Below are 19,194 nucleotides of genomic sequence, written 5' to 3'. Positions count from 1 at the left end.
GGAACTTCATGTACTCAAGTAGCGTCGGTGCACTGTGACATTGGTTTTCTTTTTTGGTTGCAATGTGATATACACTTGTATCATTTTATGGGTATGGTATGAACTTAATAGAGGTATGTAGTCACCATACTCACACCAGTCGTGCGTGTCGAGATATTTGAAGGTTGTAGTTGGCCCTTTTCTAATGACCAAGGTCCTAAATGTTGTTGTGGTGGGGTGAAACAAATCCTTGCTGATATTTTAGGTAGATCTAGCGCACCTTAATAAAAACTTAAATATCATGCATGCATCAAGTCAATGTTGCGTAACTAGCGTAACGCCTTGTTTGGTGTAGAGTTTTTTTTTTTTGAAAGCTTTTAGCTTATTGATCACTATTAGAGGTTTGACCATATTAAAAAGCTAATTTGGGTATTTGGTAAATAGCTTATTAAAAAACTTTTTGGGTCTTACAAGCTCATTCTGAAATAGCTCATTTTAAGAGCTTTTTTCAAATGGCTTATTGAAAAATTAGCTTTTTTGGTATTTAGTACTTTAAAACAGCTAATAATTTACCGTTATTTACCAAACATTTTTACATAATTAGCTATTTACAACTAGCTAGTTAAATAAACTAATATAACCAGCTAGTTAAATCAGTTAATGTAATCAGTTATATCAATCAGCTAAAAGCTAATTACCGAACATCGCCTAAACCTAAATCAAGTCCAATCAAAGTACATAATTTTCATCATTAGTTTATGTTCTCTGAGCAAGTTATAAGGAAGTTGATTACAGTACTTCCAATTTTCATTTTTCAACAAAAAACATATTTTCATGTAACGTGGCACATTGTTGTCTTGTTGTACATGGAGACTGGAGATCCATGTCTGTACAAAATAAAAAAAAGGGAAATAAATAAAAGTGGGGCCAATGAGTTAAATAGTATCGTCGGTGAATTCAATATGGGCTGCATTTTGGTCCCAGCAACATATTTCCGTTTCAGTTGTGTTTTGGCCCAGAAACTTCTATTTGGGCGGTGTTCAGTCTTGTCAATTATAAACATCATCAATTCAAACATGTTTCACCTCTCTTAACACGTACAAGTTACAACGGTACAAGAGTAAGGGACTATGGAGTAAATATTTTGGTTTTTGTAGTCGATCTGATCTTATTCGAATTGATGATTTGATATCGTTGTTAATGTGTGTTATAGAGTAGGGTATGTTCTCTTCAGTTTATTTTCAGTTCAGTTAAGTTTAGTTTTTAATTTCCTCTTCTCATAAAATATTCAGTTCAGTTCAGCTTAGTTCAGCTTAGTTCAATAAGTCAAAACATCTATGAGTAATAAGATATTTAATCGATAAGTTATTATTGTATTTCAAAATTTTATCATTAATAAAATGACCATCTATCGAATAATTAGGTGTTTAGAAATTAAAAATATGTCTGTTGTTTAAATTTTCCGACACATCTTATGTTACCAATTTAAGACATTGCCACTATGGTCTATGCGTACGTATTAATTGAACCAAGAAAATTGAAGAAGAAGAAGTAGAAAATGGTAGGAACTAGGAAGAAGTTGAAAGTTAATGCAGGTGAAGAAGTCAAAGTTATATGAAATTTTCTTGGGGGTCAAGTATGAATGTGGTCCAGAAGAGAATTATAGTCATGACTCATAAACAACGTATATGATACCTGGTTTAATTACAACTCCATGTATTAATAGTTATGCTAAGGCCCTGTTCTCTTCACCTTAAAAAAATAATATTAAGTAAAAATAATTTCAGTTCAGTTAAATAAGTTAAGTTCAGTAAAATTCATTTCAGTTCAGTAAAAATAAGTTCAGTTCAGTAAAATTCAATTTTCTTAAAGAAGATAGTAGAAAATCAGTAAAAATAATTTAAGTTCAGCAAAAATAATTTCAGTTAATTTAAGGCCCTGTTTGATTCACCTTAATTTTGTTGAACTGAAATTATTTTTACTGAACTGAACTTATTTTTACTGAACTGAATTTAATTTTACTGAACTGAAATTATTTTTACTGAACTTAAATTATTTTTACCGAACTGAAATTATTTTTACTGATTTTCTATTATAATTCTTCTTTAAGAAAACTGAATTTTACTGAACTGAACTTATTTTTACTGAACTGAAATTATTTTTACTGAACTGAACTTATTTTTACTGAACTGAAATTATTTTTACTTAATATTATTTTTTTAAGGTGAAGAGAACAGGGCCTAAGTTCAATAAAAATAATTTAAATTCAGCAAAAATAATTTCAGTTCAGTAATAATAATTTCAGTTCAGCAAAATTAAGGTGAAGAGAACAGGGACTAAATGTTGCTATCAATTTAGGGCCTGTTCTGATTGACTGAAATCAACTGAACTGAACTGAAATTATTAATTAGTGATTTTTAACTACGGATTAGTGCTCTTTGATTATATATTACTATACCTATGTGTATATTATTATTATTATTATTATTATTATTATTATTAATTATTATTATTATTATTATAATTAATTATTGATTATTATTATTAGTATTATTGTTATTGTTGTTGTTATTATTATTATTATAATTAATTATTGATTATTATTATTAGTATTATTGTTATTGTTGTTGTTATTATTATTATTATTATTAATTATTGATTATTATTATTAGTATTATTGTTTATTGATAATAATAATAATAATAATAATAATAATAATAATAATAATTATTATTATTATTATTATTATTATTATTATTATTTGTTGTTGTTGTCGTCGTTGTAATAAGAGCTTAAAAGAATGAAATTTGGCTTTATATCATTAGCAATATCATTAGACATAAGAGCTGAACTGAACTGAATTTCAACGGAAGAGAACAGACCCTTAGTTTGGTCATTTTGTTAATAGATTTTTTCAAACACATGTTCAATCGGTGATTTCTTTTTTATTTTTTTTTATTATTTTTTTATTTTTTATTTTATTGTTTCTGAAAAACAAAACTAATAAAAACTAAAACTCTTAAGGAATATACAAGTTATTTTAACTTCTTAATTAACAACCTCAAAGTTTGTACATTTGTACTTTTTATAATTGTACTACCTTGAGTCCTTGAGACATCACATAAATAATTACTCGTATATGACAATCTAATATATATATATATATATATATATATATATATATATATATATATAAAGGGGAGTTTTTTCCCGAGTTTTTAGAGAGCCACGTAGGATCTAATTTTCTCAGCGCGCCATGTAGGATTATAAATCTTAGTATTAGCCAATTAAATAAGAGATTATTAATTTCTTTTAGAATTAAATAATTCAAATGCCACGTAAGTAAAATTGGCGAATGAGATTTTTAAGTTTAAATTAATTAAATATTAAATATTATCTTTTAATATTAGGAATTTTATCTAAATATATAACAAATTTTAGCTTATAAATACAAAAAAAAAAAAAAAAAAAAAAAAAAAAAATCAAACAAACCGTGCATCGCACGGACTTCATCTAGTTAAAGTTATTACGGAGTAACTTAAGGATTGTTTTGTTATGGATACGTGGTATAATACGATCATAATTCCTTTAATTTTTTAATTATAATATTTTAATGCAACATTGTTATTTTTGCAAGATGACACAATCTTCTAATGATCTAATATCTTCCTCCACCGCGTGCGTTGTAATTTATTTTTTTACGGTAAAAGAAGGAGAAAATTAGTCATCCAATCTTTTTTAAGAGCCTTTATTTATATGCAATATCTTTGGCCAATTGACCAGATTGGTAAATAAAAAAGAACCCTAGAGACAATTTGGTATAAAAACTTATTCCGTCGATAATTTGATAAAAAAAGCTAACCAAATGCGACAATTTGGTAAAAACAATTAAATCCGGCGACATTTAGCCCAAAAAATTAAATTTTTTTCGACAAACTCTTTACAAATCCTAATTTAATTTGTTTTTGTGTTTTTAAATATATTTTGCCCATTTAAAAAATTTAGAATTAATGTGTCATCCCCTTTTTATTTTGCTAAATCCTAATACCAATTTACTTTCAACCCCTTTTTTAAAAAAAAATTTGTTCACTAAGGGGTACAAAACTTAAGTGAAAATTGATACTTAAACCTTTTCTTTTCTTGAAATTGTTATTTTCATAAATGGGTTGGTAAAAAAAACCACGAAAAACGAACTAAGTTAAGCATTCACAAGTAATTTGTCGGAATTTTTGTTTTTTTTGGGTTAATTGTCGCGTGAGATTATTTTGTTTACCAAATTGTCGCTTAGGGTTAACTTTTTTTACCAAATTGTCACTTGGGGTCTTTTTTATTTACCAATCTGGTCAATTGAATATCTTTCTCTTGGTTATGAGTTTATCAAATTATTATTGAAGCATGTTGTTGCATGTAATACATGAATGCATATAACAATATTACATCATTCTGAATGGGTTGCACTGATTTAGTTTTGTTAAAATCAGGTACAAAAATAAATAAATAAAAGCAGATGATAAATGTTCATGCATCATAATAATGGCGGAGGCTTGTAACCCGTAAACAATTGAGTACTTCCGTATCAAAAAAAGATATGCTCGTGCAAAAACATGCTTGCATTGTCGAATAATGCTTTCAGATACGAAATGAGGGATCCAAGTTTACTTGAGATTATGCTATTATGTATATTTACCAATTATCAAACACTTTTAAACAATCAGCTAATTATAATCGGCTAATCAAACTACCTAATATTATAATATATTTATAATCGTTCTTTTCTTAAACAAATACAATCAGTTACCAGCTAATTACCAAACAGAGTCTAGAGAAGGGAGCGAGGACACATGATGATAAACCGCACATTAATTAACTGGGAGTTGCGCAGTGTTCACCAGGTGAAGGTTTCAACGCCTTTCCCTACACAAATATGTCCCAAATTCCGATCCAATGTCACTATATGTCTATATTATTATTATTATTATTATTATTATTTTGGTAACAACTGTATAAATTATTATAATAATTCTTTTTTTTTATTTAATTCATAATAATCCTTAAAAGTATAAAAGATTCAACGGGGTAATGTATGATGATGTATGCATACGTGAAACAACTCCAGAGTAGAGTAGAGTACTCCGTAGCAGGTTGGTAACTTCTTTAATAATCACCCCCATTCTCCACTGTCTCCCTTGCCTAGAAAAAGCTTCCACTGTGTTTAAGGAAAGAACGATTATAAATATATTGTAACATTAAATATTATTTCAAGGAGAGAACATAGCGGCACCTAAATAAGTAAATATGCACAACAATCCATGTCTTGAGAGTGAGAGATAAGCTTCCCTTACGATTTCAGGAGATTTTGGGATCGATTCTCATCCCATCATTGTAGCTCTTTAAATACCAATAAAAAAAATACATGTATCGTACATAAAATAAGCTGTGAAACATAGAAACAGCGACGATCATATTGGTTCATTCGAAAAAAAACACATTAAAGTTGTGAAATGAGACTAAAAGTCAAACTATGGACTCTATAAAGTAATTACAAAGTACGGAGTATAAAAAAATAACTTACTCTATTTAAAATACTAAGGAGTAAAAGTCAAACTATAGACACACTTGTACTACATAATATTTATTCCTTTGACTATTAATACCATTTTTGTAAATGCATTTTATGTGATAAATTTGTTTTTATTTCATTTGTGGGTAAAAAAATTTGTATTTAGCGCAAATTATGACATGGTGTTGGTGAATATAAATTATAAAATGAAAGGAGTATAATACTTGTTTGACAATAATAATTGATTGTAGTTATGTAAGTATGATTTTTCCACAAAATAAGTTAGGGTCTGTTCACTTCAGCTTAATTTCAGTTCACTGCAGTTCAGTTCACTCTAGCTCTAATTAGTTCAGTTTAGTTTTTAATTTCCTAATCTCATAAAATATTCATTTTAGCTCAGCTCAGCTCAGTTCAGTTTAACTCCAATCACTCAATCAGTTCAGTTCAGTTCAATTAAATTTAGCTCCAATCAATTCAGTTCAGGAAATGTGAACGGGCTCTTAGTGTTTGACAATTTAAAATTGGAAACCAAACAAGATGGTTGTAAGCCGTAACCAGTGAATCATAGCTGATACACACACACAGTGATAGTGTGATACAAATTAAAATAACGTCAACCTAGTTAACCATGAAACAATTCAAAACTAACAGTATTTAATTCTATAAACACCAAGTATTCCGTAATAAAGTATCATCTCCACTTCCATACTTCCTTCCTTCCCTTCTCTCTGTTTGCCCATCCCTTCACACTCCTCCACTACACAACACAACACACTACATTAACATACTCCTTAATTCCCTATTCACTTTCTTCCTCCTTCAAACAAACCCCCCTTTTCTCTCTCCTCTTTCTTTGTCCACAATGTAGAATCAAACTCAAACCTACCAAACTCAAACTCATATTCCTAAATCAATGGCCAAGTGTCATCCTCCTCAAAACGACGTCGGATCTCTCATCCTCAACCACTCTTCCTCTCCTCACAACCACCACCATTGCCGTCTCTGGAACTCATTCTCCCTCCGCAAACTCCTCGCCACCGTCAGCTGCGGCGGCGCCGCCATTTCCAAACCTTCAAAACCCAAAAACCCAAATACCCAAACCAGCAAACCCGAACCCAAACCCACCCCACCAACCCATGGGTCCGGGTCGGGTAAACTGGCGGATCTCCTCAACCTATCTTCCTCCTCATGCTCTTCCGAGAGGAGAGAGAAAGTCGAACAAAATGTGGAAGACATAAAGCAAAAGGAAGAGAGATTAGAGGAGTTAAGAATGGCGGTGAAATTGTTACATTCAGAGGAGAGAGAAAATGGGGCTAAACTTGTCAGAAGCTTCGCGAAAGAAGATGCTGAAGCTCGCTCTACTTTATCCATGCTTGGGGCTATTCCTCCTTTAGTCGCCATGCTCGATAATGATAATGAAAATGATGATCAATCCCTTATTCAAGCTCTTTACGCCCTTCTTAATTTGGGCATTGGCAATGATATGTAAGTTTTTTCTTTTCTTAATTTATCTTTCATCAAATGCAATGCATGTTCATTATTAGAAATAATTTATTGCATCATGTTGTTTATTGGAAATCATTAAATCATAAATCAAACTGTATCTGTAATTTATTGCAGTTTTTTTTTTTTTTTTTTTTTTTTTTTTTTTTTGAAAAAATAATAGTTTTCCGATTTGGTTTCTGGGATTTTTAATTAATGAAATTCAATGCATGTTGTTTCTGGAAAATAATTTCTTTTTTATTTTGGTAAAAATGGGGATTATTTTTACTTTATGAATTCACTTGTACTGTAGAAGGGGAAATATGATAATCTATGGTCGTTTTCATTTGGGGTAAATTGGAGTTTTTGTTTAGATTCTTACATGAGACATCTGCTGCATTCCTGCTATATTCTGTTTTTTTGTGTGATGTTCTGTTGTTTTCATCTGTAAAGGGTAAAATTGGTGGAAATGTGGCCTTTGCTTTTGATCTTGGTCTCACTTTTTTTTGGTGGTGTTGTCAATTTAACAAATTGGTATATTTCTTACAGGAATAAGGCTGCTATAGTTCAAGCTGGTGCAGTACATAAGATGCTAACGAAGATTGAGTCCTCAAATGGGTGTCTTAACTCGGCTGTTTCGGAAGCCATTGTAGCGAATTTCCTTGCGTTGAGCGCGTTGGATTCTAATAAGCCAATCATTGGAACATCCGGGGCGATTTCTTATCTAGTTAGTGTGCTAGAGGATAATGAGAAAAAGTCTAGCTTCCAAGCAAGGCAAGACTCACTTAGAGCACTATATAATCTGTCTATAACTCCCTCGAATATTGCCTTGATTCTTGAGACTAATTTGATTCAGTATCTTGTGAGCATGTTGGGAGATATGGAAATGAGTGAGCGTATCCTTTCGATTTTAAGCAATGTAGTATCGATCTCGGAAGGAAGGAGGGCAATTAGCAATGCCCCGGATGTTTTCCCTATTTTGATCGATGCTTTGAATTGGTCGGACTCACCAGGGTGCCAAGAAAAGGCCTGCTATGTAATAATGGTGATGGCGCATAAATCTTATAGTGATAGGCAGAATATGATAGAAGCGGGGGTTGGATCAGCATTGCTCGAATTAACCCTTCTAGGTAGCACATTAGCACAGAAAAGGGCATCAAGGATATTGGAATGTTTGAGGGTAGACAAGGGGAAGCAGGTCTCTCGGAGCTTTGTTAACAATAAAACCACAGCGGCTGTTTCTGCACCTATATGTGGGTCTTCCTCATCTACCGCCAATGTTAATAAGGAAGAGGAAGATATGATGATGAGCCAAGAGAAAAAGGCGGTAAAGCAATTAGTCCAGCAGAGTTTACAGAATAATATGAAAAGGATTGTCAAGAGGGCTAACTTGCCCCAAGATTTTGTTCCTTCGGAGCATCTCAAGTCTCTCACAGTGAGTTCAACATCGAAGAGTTTGCCCTTTTGAGATCATTGAAGATGAGATATTTCCGAGCAGTAAGAGTTAGTGCTCTGATCTCTCCCATTTTCCTTGAATCAATGTTCATGTGCAGCATGTAATGGTGGCATTATACTGATATCATATGTTCATATAGATTAGCTATGTTTTGTATCCATGTTTGGCTAGCTTAATACTAGAAATTTTCGTACAATTAGCATTTTGGTTGTTAAGAGACATTAAGAGGATCATTGTATAGTAGTGTCCTTATCATTAGTGAATGACAAGAATAAATTTCAATGAGCACAATCTTTCCTTTTCTTCTTCAAGTTTGTTCACAATTTGCTGAAACTTATACAATACCAACATTTTCTTGGGTTGGTTTTCAACGAAATGGTCAATCCTTGCATACCAACCAATATTAATTCCCTTGCCTTAAACAGTTATGAGTCATACTCTTTCGTGTTTAATACTCGTCACCCTTCTAAATCAGTTCACTTACTTAGTGAAAGCTTTGTTAAGACGCGTAGGAGGAGTAATTAATAAATCCTAGGATCTCGATTTACTCCGTATTAATTATCTGCATTGTTAATCCATCTCTGAACCATTTGAATAATACTCTCCAACTGAGTATATTTCAAAAAAATGTTGCAGATTAGGAAAACAAGAATTAAAAGCAGGATTAGGCTGCTAGATGTGTGATTAAAAAAGCAACTTCAGCTTCTCTTCTTGTTTGGGTAAATATTTTAAACAAAATGATGCACATGATGAGTCCTGGAAACATGTTATTTTCACCTTAAAATAACTGTCAGTTCCAATTTCTCTCTCTTTTCCTGTTTTGCTTAGCTGTAAGTATGCTTCTGGATCTGTGTTAATATGATAATGGACTGACCAAATTTGTTCATTTTCACACTTGCTGCATTTTATTATTAGATTACTATAGTTTGTTAATTGTCAATTGTCTTATATATTTATGGAAATTGTTAGGTTTAGTCTATGTTTGTGTAGAGTCATGTGAACTTCCCACTAGACTGTTATGAGATGATGTGGTCTTTGACATTTATATTGATGTTTTATATAGCCAGCTCAGAGAGTTAAGACTGTTTAATTTGGTTAAATTTTGGAGAATTTGTGCTAGTGGTTGGTAGGTCAACTTCTATGTGTATATCTTGTTTGTGGTTACCCTTATGCTAGTGTTTTTGAGTGTTAAATCTCAAGTAGGAATTATTCTAGATCTAGTACTCCCTATCTTGTTAGGGTTCGTTCGATTCACCTTTTGCACTTACTCCATCTGTTTCAGAATAAATGTCTCGTACTGAAGTAAATGCCTAACGTTGATTTACTAGACCATTGATGGTAGACCCGCTAATCAAATTTGGTTCCCGAATACATGTAGAACTTTTTGCACAGTCTTTTCTTTCAAGAACACAACTTTTGAAAACCATTGCATATGATCTCAACATTATGAGATTTGGGGAAATGTCTTCTCAAATCTCTGGATTTTTGCTAAGGTTAGTAGACAAACACATACAACAATCTTTATGAGATCATTCTACCTACCCAGATTTCTTGGATTACTGTTAAATGGTCATAATTTCACACTCATTCAACTGCATTGATTCGACGTGACGACGTATAATGACTAAGAGGAGCCAATACAGACATATCATTAATCATTAAGGTGTATTACAGCCAGATTTGTAGAGCCTTGCTAATCTAAGAGAGACTATTGAATCACAACTTGTTCAATAATTTGTTTATCTAAGGGGGCCGTAGCATCATATCAAGGTCCCTACACTACACATTTTCAAGAACCATACTACTCTTAAGCTTCCCTTTTTTTGCAAGTAGTGCGTATTCTTTTTTGGTATGAGTTTATTTTATTTGTTTATTTTTGGGATAAGGTAAATTGATCATGTGGGATGCTCTCTTTAGAGCCAACCCAACGGCCCTAACTGCATACCCTTGCACTTGCTCGCCCTCTCGGTTCGTTTGTGGTTGAACTCTTGGAAGGATGTTATTGGTGATGCTTGCCAGTGGCTTTATGCTCGGTTTGGCCGTTTGATTTTAGGAGCTTGATGTTTAGATGACATATAGCCTGTGTCTAGAACTTCCTGAAAAATTATTAGATGCACATAAATGGCTATACGCAATCTAAAGTGTTCGTAACATGAGAGTGAGGAATAGATCAAGTGGTTAGAACTCTCCTCTCGTTTACAGGTGATCCTGGGATTGATTCTCATCATCCGCCCTTGTGGCTCTCTAAACAGCACCAAAAAAAAAAAAAAAAAAGGTTCCTAACATGCACCTTATAGGTATCGTGATTTGCTAACCCCTACGGCCCTACCTCCAGTGCGAACTTTCTTTAAGTTAGTGTGTAATTAGCAAGTTTTAAGTGAGATCGTCTAGTACGGAGTCAAGATGTTGACATTATATAGATGGGATATCGATGGCGATAAATTAACAAGGATCTTTATCTTTTTTATAAGTGTGAATTTCAAAACCTTTTTCTTTCTTTTTTCCTTTTAGAAGTGGGAAATCTTTAATGGTACGAGTAGTAGAGTTGATTAGGGTGGTTTGAATAATTAACAAGATAAATTGGGTTTAACATTTTTTTTTTTCAGGCAAAAAATTGGGTTTTAACATGTTAAAAAGTAGATGGTGGGAAGTAATTTGGAGTACAACGTAAACATACATGTGTGAAAAGAGGGTTAGAAGTCTGCTTTTGTAAGTGAAAGTCCAAGTTAGTCAGAGTTAATTTGTTGGTTTGTGTGTGTGCCATAATTCAACGCCAATTTTGTCAAAATTTTAGCAGATTTGTGAGTACCGATAATGTAGCTTTGACTTCAAGGGGATTACACGAATGCTTGGACATTGTATTGTTAATTTGAACGAACTCAATCAGCATCTTCTCAAATCTCAAGTATGTTAATCAATGAAGAGTATGGGTTTTTAGCTTTTTACACACTTGATTACATATTCTAATTGCATAATGATCAAAGGGTGATCTACTGATCTCAAGCTATCACACTTAAATACCAATTTGGCATATGATATAAACTCACCGACAAATTTATATGTTTTTGTAATAGTAGTACTTGTATAATGTACAAGAAAGAGACTAGACATACCATTTTTTTGGACCCCTCAAAAATTTGGATGTCTTTAGTTGATTTATAAAATTTAAGGAAGCTAATCTCACATTTCAACTACAAATTGTTTTTTTTTTTTTCCCCTTTCCTTTTATTTAGCATAATGCAGCTTGTCCAAAAAAAAAAAAAAGGTACAAGACTAAAAAAGAGACCTTAAATTAGGAAATAAAAATTTTAAGTACTTTTGTTTGTTTGTTTGTTTTTTTTAACTTGTAAGAACTTGTTCTCTTCAACTTGTTTCAGGTACTTATTATTAATTCAGATCAGATTAGACCAGACCAAAAACATTCTGATAGATTAAGACTTTTAATTAACATTTACTTATTACTAAATATTGTAAATTGCGTATTAAAAAATTTTATGAAAATTATATATTTGAAAAGTTCATAATGAGATATATCTAACAAGATCCATTTTGACAATGTTTTTCTTTATAGATTAGTATTAAAATGCGGTCAAAGTTTAGTCAAATTATTGAATCAGATTAAATCAGACCAGATCTACTTGTTTTAGGTGAAGAGAACTAGTCTTAAGTTGTAGCACTTCTCTTTTCACACTTATCGATATATTATTTTAATTGCTAATATCTTTAGTTACGTAAAACTTATAAACCTTTGAAATTAAAATAGTATAAATAATTAAAAGTCAAAGTAGAATAAAGTCAATAAACTGGTCTAGCAGAACAAAATCACAAAGGGAATAGAATAAAAGTCAAAATATTACGGAGTACAAGTTAAAAATCCGTGAAAAATAATACTTGTACTCCCTTCGTTTTAAAATACTTGCTCCACTTTCTTTTTCCAGCAATACTTGCTCCATTTCCTTATTTTGAAAACTTTTACAATATTTAATTAATTTCTCTCATCTAGTGGACCCAACATAGATCATATTCTATTAATTTCATATTCTATCTCCTCCAATTCTCTTCACTACTTTTACTTTGTACAATTTTTTAATTTTCTACCCACCCCACAACCTTCATATTTTTATTAATTTTTTCAATTTCTTCTAAAACTCCGCACATGCAGAATTGGAGCTAGTATTTAAAAATATGGAAGTAAGAAAAAAAAAGGGACCAAATTAAATAAAGTGCAATTCTTTTCAATTTATTACCCCATCTAGAAAGTGATGATCATGTGCCTTTGTCAGCAAAAATTTGATGAATGTAAAGTGGGCCTTTTCTGTTTGGACCATCTGAGCCCCTCCCTTTTGGGCCTATGCAATTTGGTTTGAGAATTTCGTATCACCTTATGGAATCGGAAGCACTATTGTCTATTGAGTTGTTTGGTTCATCTTATTTTTTCATCATGCCTATTTTTTACACGGAGTAATCTGTTTATCACACACGACTACAAAATGAGCAAAAAGAACAAAACTATTTCTTTTCAGTACAGTCGGGTGTATATAAGAATTTTCACTTTTTCCAGTGTTTAATACATTATTTATCGCACTTTTAATCAACCATTACACTTATAATAAGTAATAAAATAATAGATATCTCGATTTTTCCTCTATATAATAACCTGTTTTCTAAATGTAATATATAGTACTAGTTGATAAGGTATTACATTCTTCTATATCTTTTCTATGTTTAAATTAATGGATACACGACAACATAATCATAATGGAGGTTGGATCTTTGATTTTACGATATATAATTTCACGTTTTAAAAGCATTGCTGAATTCTGTTGAATTATTCAATGGGAAAATGTGCTGAAGAAGATTCAATAATAGAGCATCTAGTCCAGAGACAACATAAAATCAGTTATCATCCCGGCCCATCGCTGTCAATTCGTTCATAATACGATGTGACATAACAATCAAAGAGGAATCATAAAAAAAGGCGTAAACTTAGAAAGTTAGAATGCTGTCAAAATTTTGATCAATTATCATCATTCATTCAGTACATTGCTTACCTGTGGAAGCACTTGCACTACATGTGCTTGTTTGGAAATATGGTATGTTATGTATGTCAATACTATAAAGATTAATGAAAACCCTCAAGGCCTCAACGCGTATCGCTAAGTGCTGTGTTTGCTTTTATTCACAGGGAAGTATACACCCTCAGCTGCCATCCAAATATTGTCACTCTGCTTATTGATCACCCCACAAACCTGGTAAAGGAAATAAGAAAATTAATTTGTGATTAGTGTTCGTACATAAGAAGAGTGAGTGGGATTAAGGAGAAAACTGAGGACAATGACAACACATCCAACAATTAAGTGTATACTTGATGCTATCAGTTGCTCCTTCAAGAAATTATTTCTTCAGTTGTACATGGTCTTTATCAGACGGAAAGAAACAGCTTGCTTAGTTCAATATGTACTTGTATAACTTAAGTTCTCTGTAGAGCTATGTCCCCGAGCAGCTCCCTAAAAGGAAAGCTCCAGGGGCTTGTCTAATTATCATCTCCAAAAAAAAAAAAAAAAAAAAAAAAAAAACAAAAAAAAAAGAGAGGAATAGCTCCAAAATTGCTTACCTCTTGCTGCCCCATGCCAAACTTCTTCTTGTGGCTATGTAAATAAACACCAGTATCCACATGCTGAAGCCGAACCCTTTGATCCTTCATCCACATTTTCCCTGTTCCTTCAACTATTAGCCTGAAAGAATAAGTACTTTAGAAAAAGGAGAATAACATAAACTCAGGAAATGCTAATACAACAGAACAAAAATCAACATTACAACAAACCTCCAATGATCACCCGTGTCAGACTTGCCATCATCCCCAAAGCAGCTGACCTACACATGGTAAGGCATAGGATTAAAATCTCGGCAGTGAACTACCCAGGAGAAACCGTTTTTTTCAGGGGCAGAAAAAACTATCTTGCCATGTACCAGAAGAGAACTAAACAAAGATAATAACCTATATGTATCCCGCCATTATAAGGTTTATATGCAGCCTTACACCGATTTGGTTCAATATAGAGCACAGACCTGTACTGGAGAAGTGAGGGGACGTTTGGTTCAGAAAATGGAAACGAAGTGGAAAGGAAACAAATAACAGGGGGAAAAGGAATCATTTAGCTATTACCTTTTCATTTGTTTGGTTTAACTACGAAAGGGTATTTATTAAGAGGGTGGTAAGGGTATTTGTTACCACAAGTTTTTGAGAGGTAACAATTGAGAGGTAACCATTACACTCTTAGGTAATGGTAATTGTTACCATTGTTACCATGGCTTCAAATCAAACACACAGTAACGGTATCGGTTTAATCGAATCCGTTTCCGATCCAAAAAAAACACACTAACCAAACACCCCCTGAAAGTTTACCTCCAGTCCTCCACTCCCACAGTTTGTCCCAATTTTTATGGTCTTTCTCTTTTTCTATTTTCTTCATAAATGCATATTTAACTCAAAGCATTCTTTATTCCCACTATACTAAGACTACTAACACACTATATATAAGTAAAATCACCATTTAGTAACACTCATGATTTATGAAATATTTCGTAAGAAGTATCAATCATGAGGTGGAGTATAATGAGATGCATATAGTTTCACTTTGGAACATGTAAATATGAGCAAACTGTGGTTACAGAAAGCTTGAATTGAAATACATAGGTATATTTGCTATTTATGTTCTTAAAGAATAATCCTTTTCAGTTCTCTGTCTCCAGTATCCCTGAGGGTTTGATCTCATCAACACAAAAAAGGGTACATGGAAACAGTGGCCTAGAGATGATATAGCGGTAGTTTTATCAGAACCTGAACATGTACGCAGTAGGCACATTGTTCAATCATCCGTGACACATGCATCATACAAGCATACAAACATAGAGGAGAATGACTGGAAATGATTACTAACAGTTGATTCACTGAATTCGAGGAAAAAAAAAGGGGGGGGGGGGGGGGGGGGAGATCATTTACACTAGGACTATTTTTCTATTCGTAAACAACCAATTTGGCAATTTTCAACAAACTTGCCTTAATGGCTGGCCACTCAGCATCTACACAACTGCAGTACTCTTAATAGTTAATACTCTAGGGTCTTATTCAGTCTAACCAAATTTTCACTCATTAAACCTTAATAAGCACCTGAAGCAAGCTAGAAGGTTACTTTTAAGGCAATTTTAAAGTCCCAGATCAAACTGATGTAGAGCAAGTCATAGCCTTAGGTGTACGCCTTTACAATTGTCACAGTTTTCCCCAGAAAGGAAATAAGACTTTTCAATATACCACTGAGATTAGTGGCAATCACTTTGATTTTGGGACCCAACAATCTGGACTTTGTTACACACAAGTTTACATCAAATTCGAAGAGACCTTGAACCATTTACATGTTTATGTATCAAAGCCCTTTGATATTGTTATGTATATTATAAAGGGAGAAGAGAGGGAGGGAGGGGGGAATGTAGGTTCTGAAATATGGATTGGTTATCTCCATTCACTTTAAATCTTATAAGAAAACTCTGGTTCACTCATTTCCCTAGACACTAGAAGGTATATCCCCAACATAGCTCAATTTTTTTTTATTTTTTTTAATTGCTCGATCTTTAGCTTTAGCATCACCAATTCCCCAACATAATGTAGTTATCAGGACAGCTCCACCCTATGTAGTTCTAGTGATAATAGACACTAGTCACACTACCGTAAAAACGTAAATCTGCACAAACCTACCCATTAAGATGCTGGGGTGAAAAGTCATCTGCATGATATGAGTTGTCCACCTTTAGTCTGGTCTTGCTTTCAACTACCCTACACTTCACTTGACTCAGGTGTGTTTTGAGTCTTACCCCTGGATTTTGGGCCTTTTGGCCAACTAAAGCATCCCTGATGTGACCAACTGACATGTCACATACCTCGATAAGATGTATGACGTCAGTAGTACATTTACACACAACAACTAAGTCATCAACTTTGAGGTTCGTATTATACTACTACATATTATATGTCATTGATGGGAAAGAAGAGCAACTATGAGAGAGTGTTCCCAACAGCATGTCAAGATTGCCTAGGACATGTAGCACATGTCAAAAGGCTCAGCAATGATCACGGACTGCTTTCCATCTTTCATAGGACTTTGTAGCAATGTCAATACATTTGACACGTAGATCAGAATCTAAGACAACACAGAGTTTTTGTTTCAAAATGACCCATGAGGATGTCTCACTCTCTCTCTTCCAGAGGACTTGCTCATGGGCTTCTCTATGCAATTAGCTTTGAAATTTCAAACTTATAGGTTATATACAACTATGGAACTCCTCATCCGGCAGATGTCCAAGTTTTTCACTTTATATAAGAGCAGGCATAATTAAGTTAATAACCAAGACTACCTTTCACTTAGGCATGTCTTGGCTTCCTAATTCTTAACAAGCTAAATACTTCACCACAACAGATTTGAACTATGCGCTTCACTCCCTATTGCGGTACACTACATACTCTAGTAATCAGTGACAACAACTCTCAATTCTTGCTTGAACTAAGCAAAAGTGGATGCATCAGAATTCTTCAATAATAGTTCAAGTCCACTTCATAACCTTGAATTTAACACCAACATATTGTTATCTTCCTGAATCAATAGAAAGTTTTATTTAAGTCTGTGGAACTCCTGGTAATATCTACATTAGTTCTATTCAAGTTCTATTCAACCTCTCCCATCCTTGGTAACATAAAGGGGTCCTGCAGGACCGGAAATATTGTTGTTGAACAAGAAAATTGGAATAGTTAGCCCTACAAATGGTAAATGACTTTTTCACAGTAACAACCTATAACAGTATAACATCATAACATATAACTGTTTCTTAGCATTTTGTAAAGTGGTGCATATGGAATCTTACTGGTCCAGTAAAACATAACTGGAAATAAGAACATATTAATTTTTAATGTCATCAGGATGGTAAAAAGAGCAGCTGCTAAAAGTAAACTCTAAATCATAAGGTATATTGGCAGGTCTTGAATAATGACACAGAAAGAATTGTTTCTGAAGTTGATATTCACCATACACAATGGAGTAAAATTAAAAACCAAAATGCAGTAGAAGTGCAGACGTAGATACGAAGTATATTATAAAAGTATGAGCATACTGAATCAGTATAAACTGGGACCAACCTCCTGATTGCCTGAAAGGGGTGATGCAAAGGAATGGCTGTGCAGCCACTTTCTTGTTGTCATATGCTGCAGCCTGATAATTGTGGCACTTACAATCGGGTCACCTTGTTTGGCAGATGATCCCAGCTCTGGCCTAACAATCTCCAGTGTAAATACACTAGTTAATGAACAATCTACCATACATCAATATCAACATTATCCAATGCATTAAAAGAAGCTCCCGCCTTGAGTGGTAGAGAGGTCAATACTCAATTACATGCAGCAATAACAGAGCAGCATTACTAAGTAGCCCACATTATTTACAATTTTACATTCAAGGCCAACCATTGCATACATGCACAAAACGCCGATGCATCAAGCACACCTTATAATCTTTTACTAATCATAAGAATTAATACTAATGCATAATATTAACAGTAATGTTACACTTGCATTTGCATCCTAACTAATACTCCATCTCTAGATAATTGTTACGCACATTCTCCCATGCCATCATAACTAAGAACATATGACACAAGTTCACTACAGAACCAATGTTATAGTCAGGTTATTCTCATACTCTTATCAGCACTCAATTAAGGTACTGGCATTTTGGAATATAATCATAACCCGTTCCTCAAAATGCGACAACTTTTTCCGAACATTCCAAAGTAGTAGTACTATAAGCAAGTACAAAGAATGCAATCTTATAAAGAAGTAAATAACCATATCACACCAAACAATCCACAAAATGTATGTTCATCATTATTCTAAATTGCAGGCATGATCAAAGAGAAATACAGAGCAAGAGTGAGTACCCAATAGCTATTGGCATCATCAACAGTGGGAAAACCAGTAACAGATTGCTGTCCACTGCCAGATCCATATGGCAAATCATGAGAATGCAACCTAAATTTAGTCTTCTCATGCATCATCTTCACAACTGACCCATATGTAATCTAACATAAAAACACCAACAAAATCAATTAGAACACAAAATAAGCAATACCCAGAAATCAAAACTTTAAAAAAAAATTAAATTTCTATCAATTGTAGGTAATAAAAAAATTCAAGAAGTTAAGACCCATCACACCTAAATTAATTCCAATCAATTGCATTTGAAATGGGTATTCAAAAATAAAAAAAAATAATTAATCAAGACCCATCATTCCATCATACCTCTACATCATCTGAAGCGGCGGAAGCAGTAATTGAGCAGAAAAATGGGTTTAATGAGAAGAAAAGGAAGAAGATGAGAGCCAAAGAGGTGGAAGACATACTGGTATTATGTTTATACAGCACTAAATCTAGGTTTTGATTCTTTTGAAGTTCCTTTTTCTTGGATTTTTAAGATAGTGTAATTGTTTGATGCAGTTTTTCCGAGTTTATAGTAGCTTTGGATTGATTTGTTTACATTACATTACTTAGATCTCTGAAAAGTGATAACTTGAATTGCACTGAACATATACAGTCATACAGTCATACGCATAGAAAACGGATGTTAGTCGTACCACCACCACAGTATCATATCTGTCATTCTATCATCTTATGTCA

At 33.1% G+C, this 19,194-nt stretch overlaps 2 protein-coding genes across 2 annotated transcripts; one reads left to right on the top strand and one right to left on the bottom strand.

Moving 5' to 3' along the window:
• The first annotated feature begins 6,449 nt into the window (after positions 1-6,449).
• On the top strand, positions 6,450-8,768 carry LOC145594980 (uncharacterized). The gene is made up of 2 exons (XM_081651335.1): positions 6,450-7,024; positions 7,571-8,768. The coding sequence occupies exons 1-2, from the start codon at positions 6,453-6,455 to the stop codon at positions 8,487-8,489; spliced, it is 1,491 nt and encodes a 496-aa protein (XP_081507461.1). The 5' UTR covers positions 6,450-6,452; the 3' UTR covers positions 8,490-8,768.
• A 4,656-nt stretch (positions 8,769-13,424) lies between these two features.
• LOC145594938 (stromal cell-derived factor 2-like protein) lies at positions 13,425-19,111 on the bottom strand. Its single transcript, XM_081651289.1, has 6 exons — positions 18,820-19,111; positions 18,459-18,599; positions 17,662-17,802; positions 14,302-14,351; positions 14,092-14,212; positions 13,425-13,726 (listed from the first exon to the last, which is right to left on the bottom strand). The coding sequence occupies exons 1-6, from the start codon at positions 18,916-18,918 to the stop codon at positions 13,634-13,636; spliced, it is 645 nt and encodes a 214-aa protein (XP_081507415.1). The 5' UTR covers positions 18,919-19,111; the 3' UTR covers positions 13,425-13,633.
• Between the last annotated feature and the right edge of the window lie 83 nt (positions 19,112-19,194).

This window comes from Chenopodium album, chromosome 19 (genome assembly GCF_948465745.1).
Source record: "Chenopodium album chromosome 19, dcCheAlbu1.1, whole genome shotgun sequence".
In the NCBI taxonomy this organism is placed as follows: domain Eukaryota; kingdom Viridiplantae; phylum Streptophyta; class Magnoliopsida; order Caryophyllales; family Amaranthaceae; genus Chenopodium; species Chenopodium album.
Note: the sequence above shows the minus strand (reverse complement) of the source record. Positions and strands in the feature narration are given on the sequence as shown.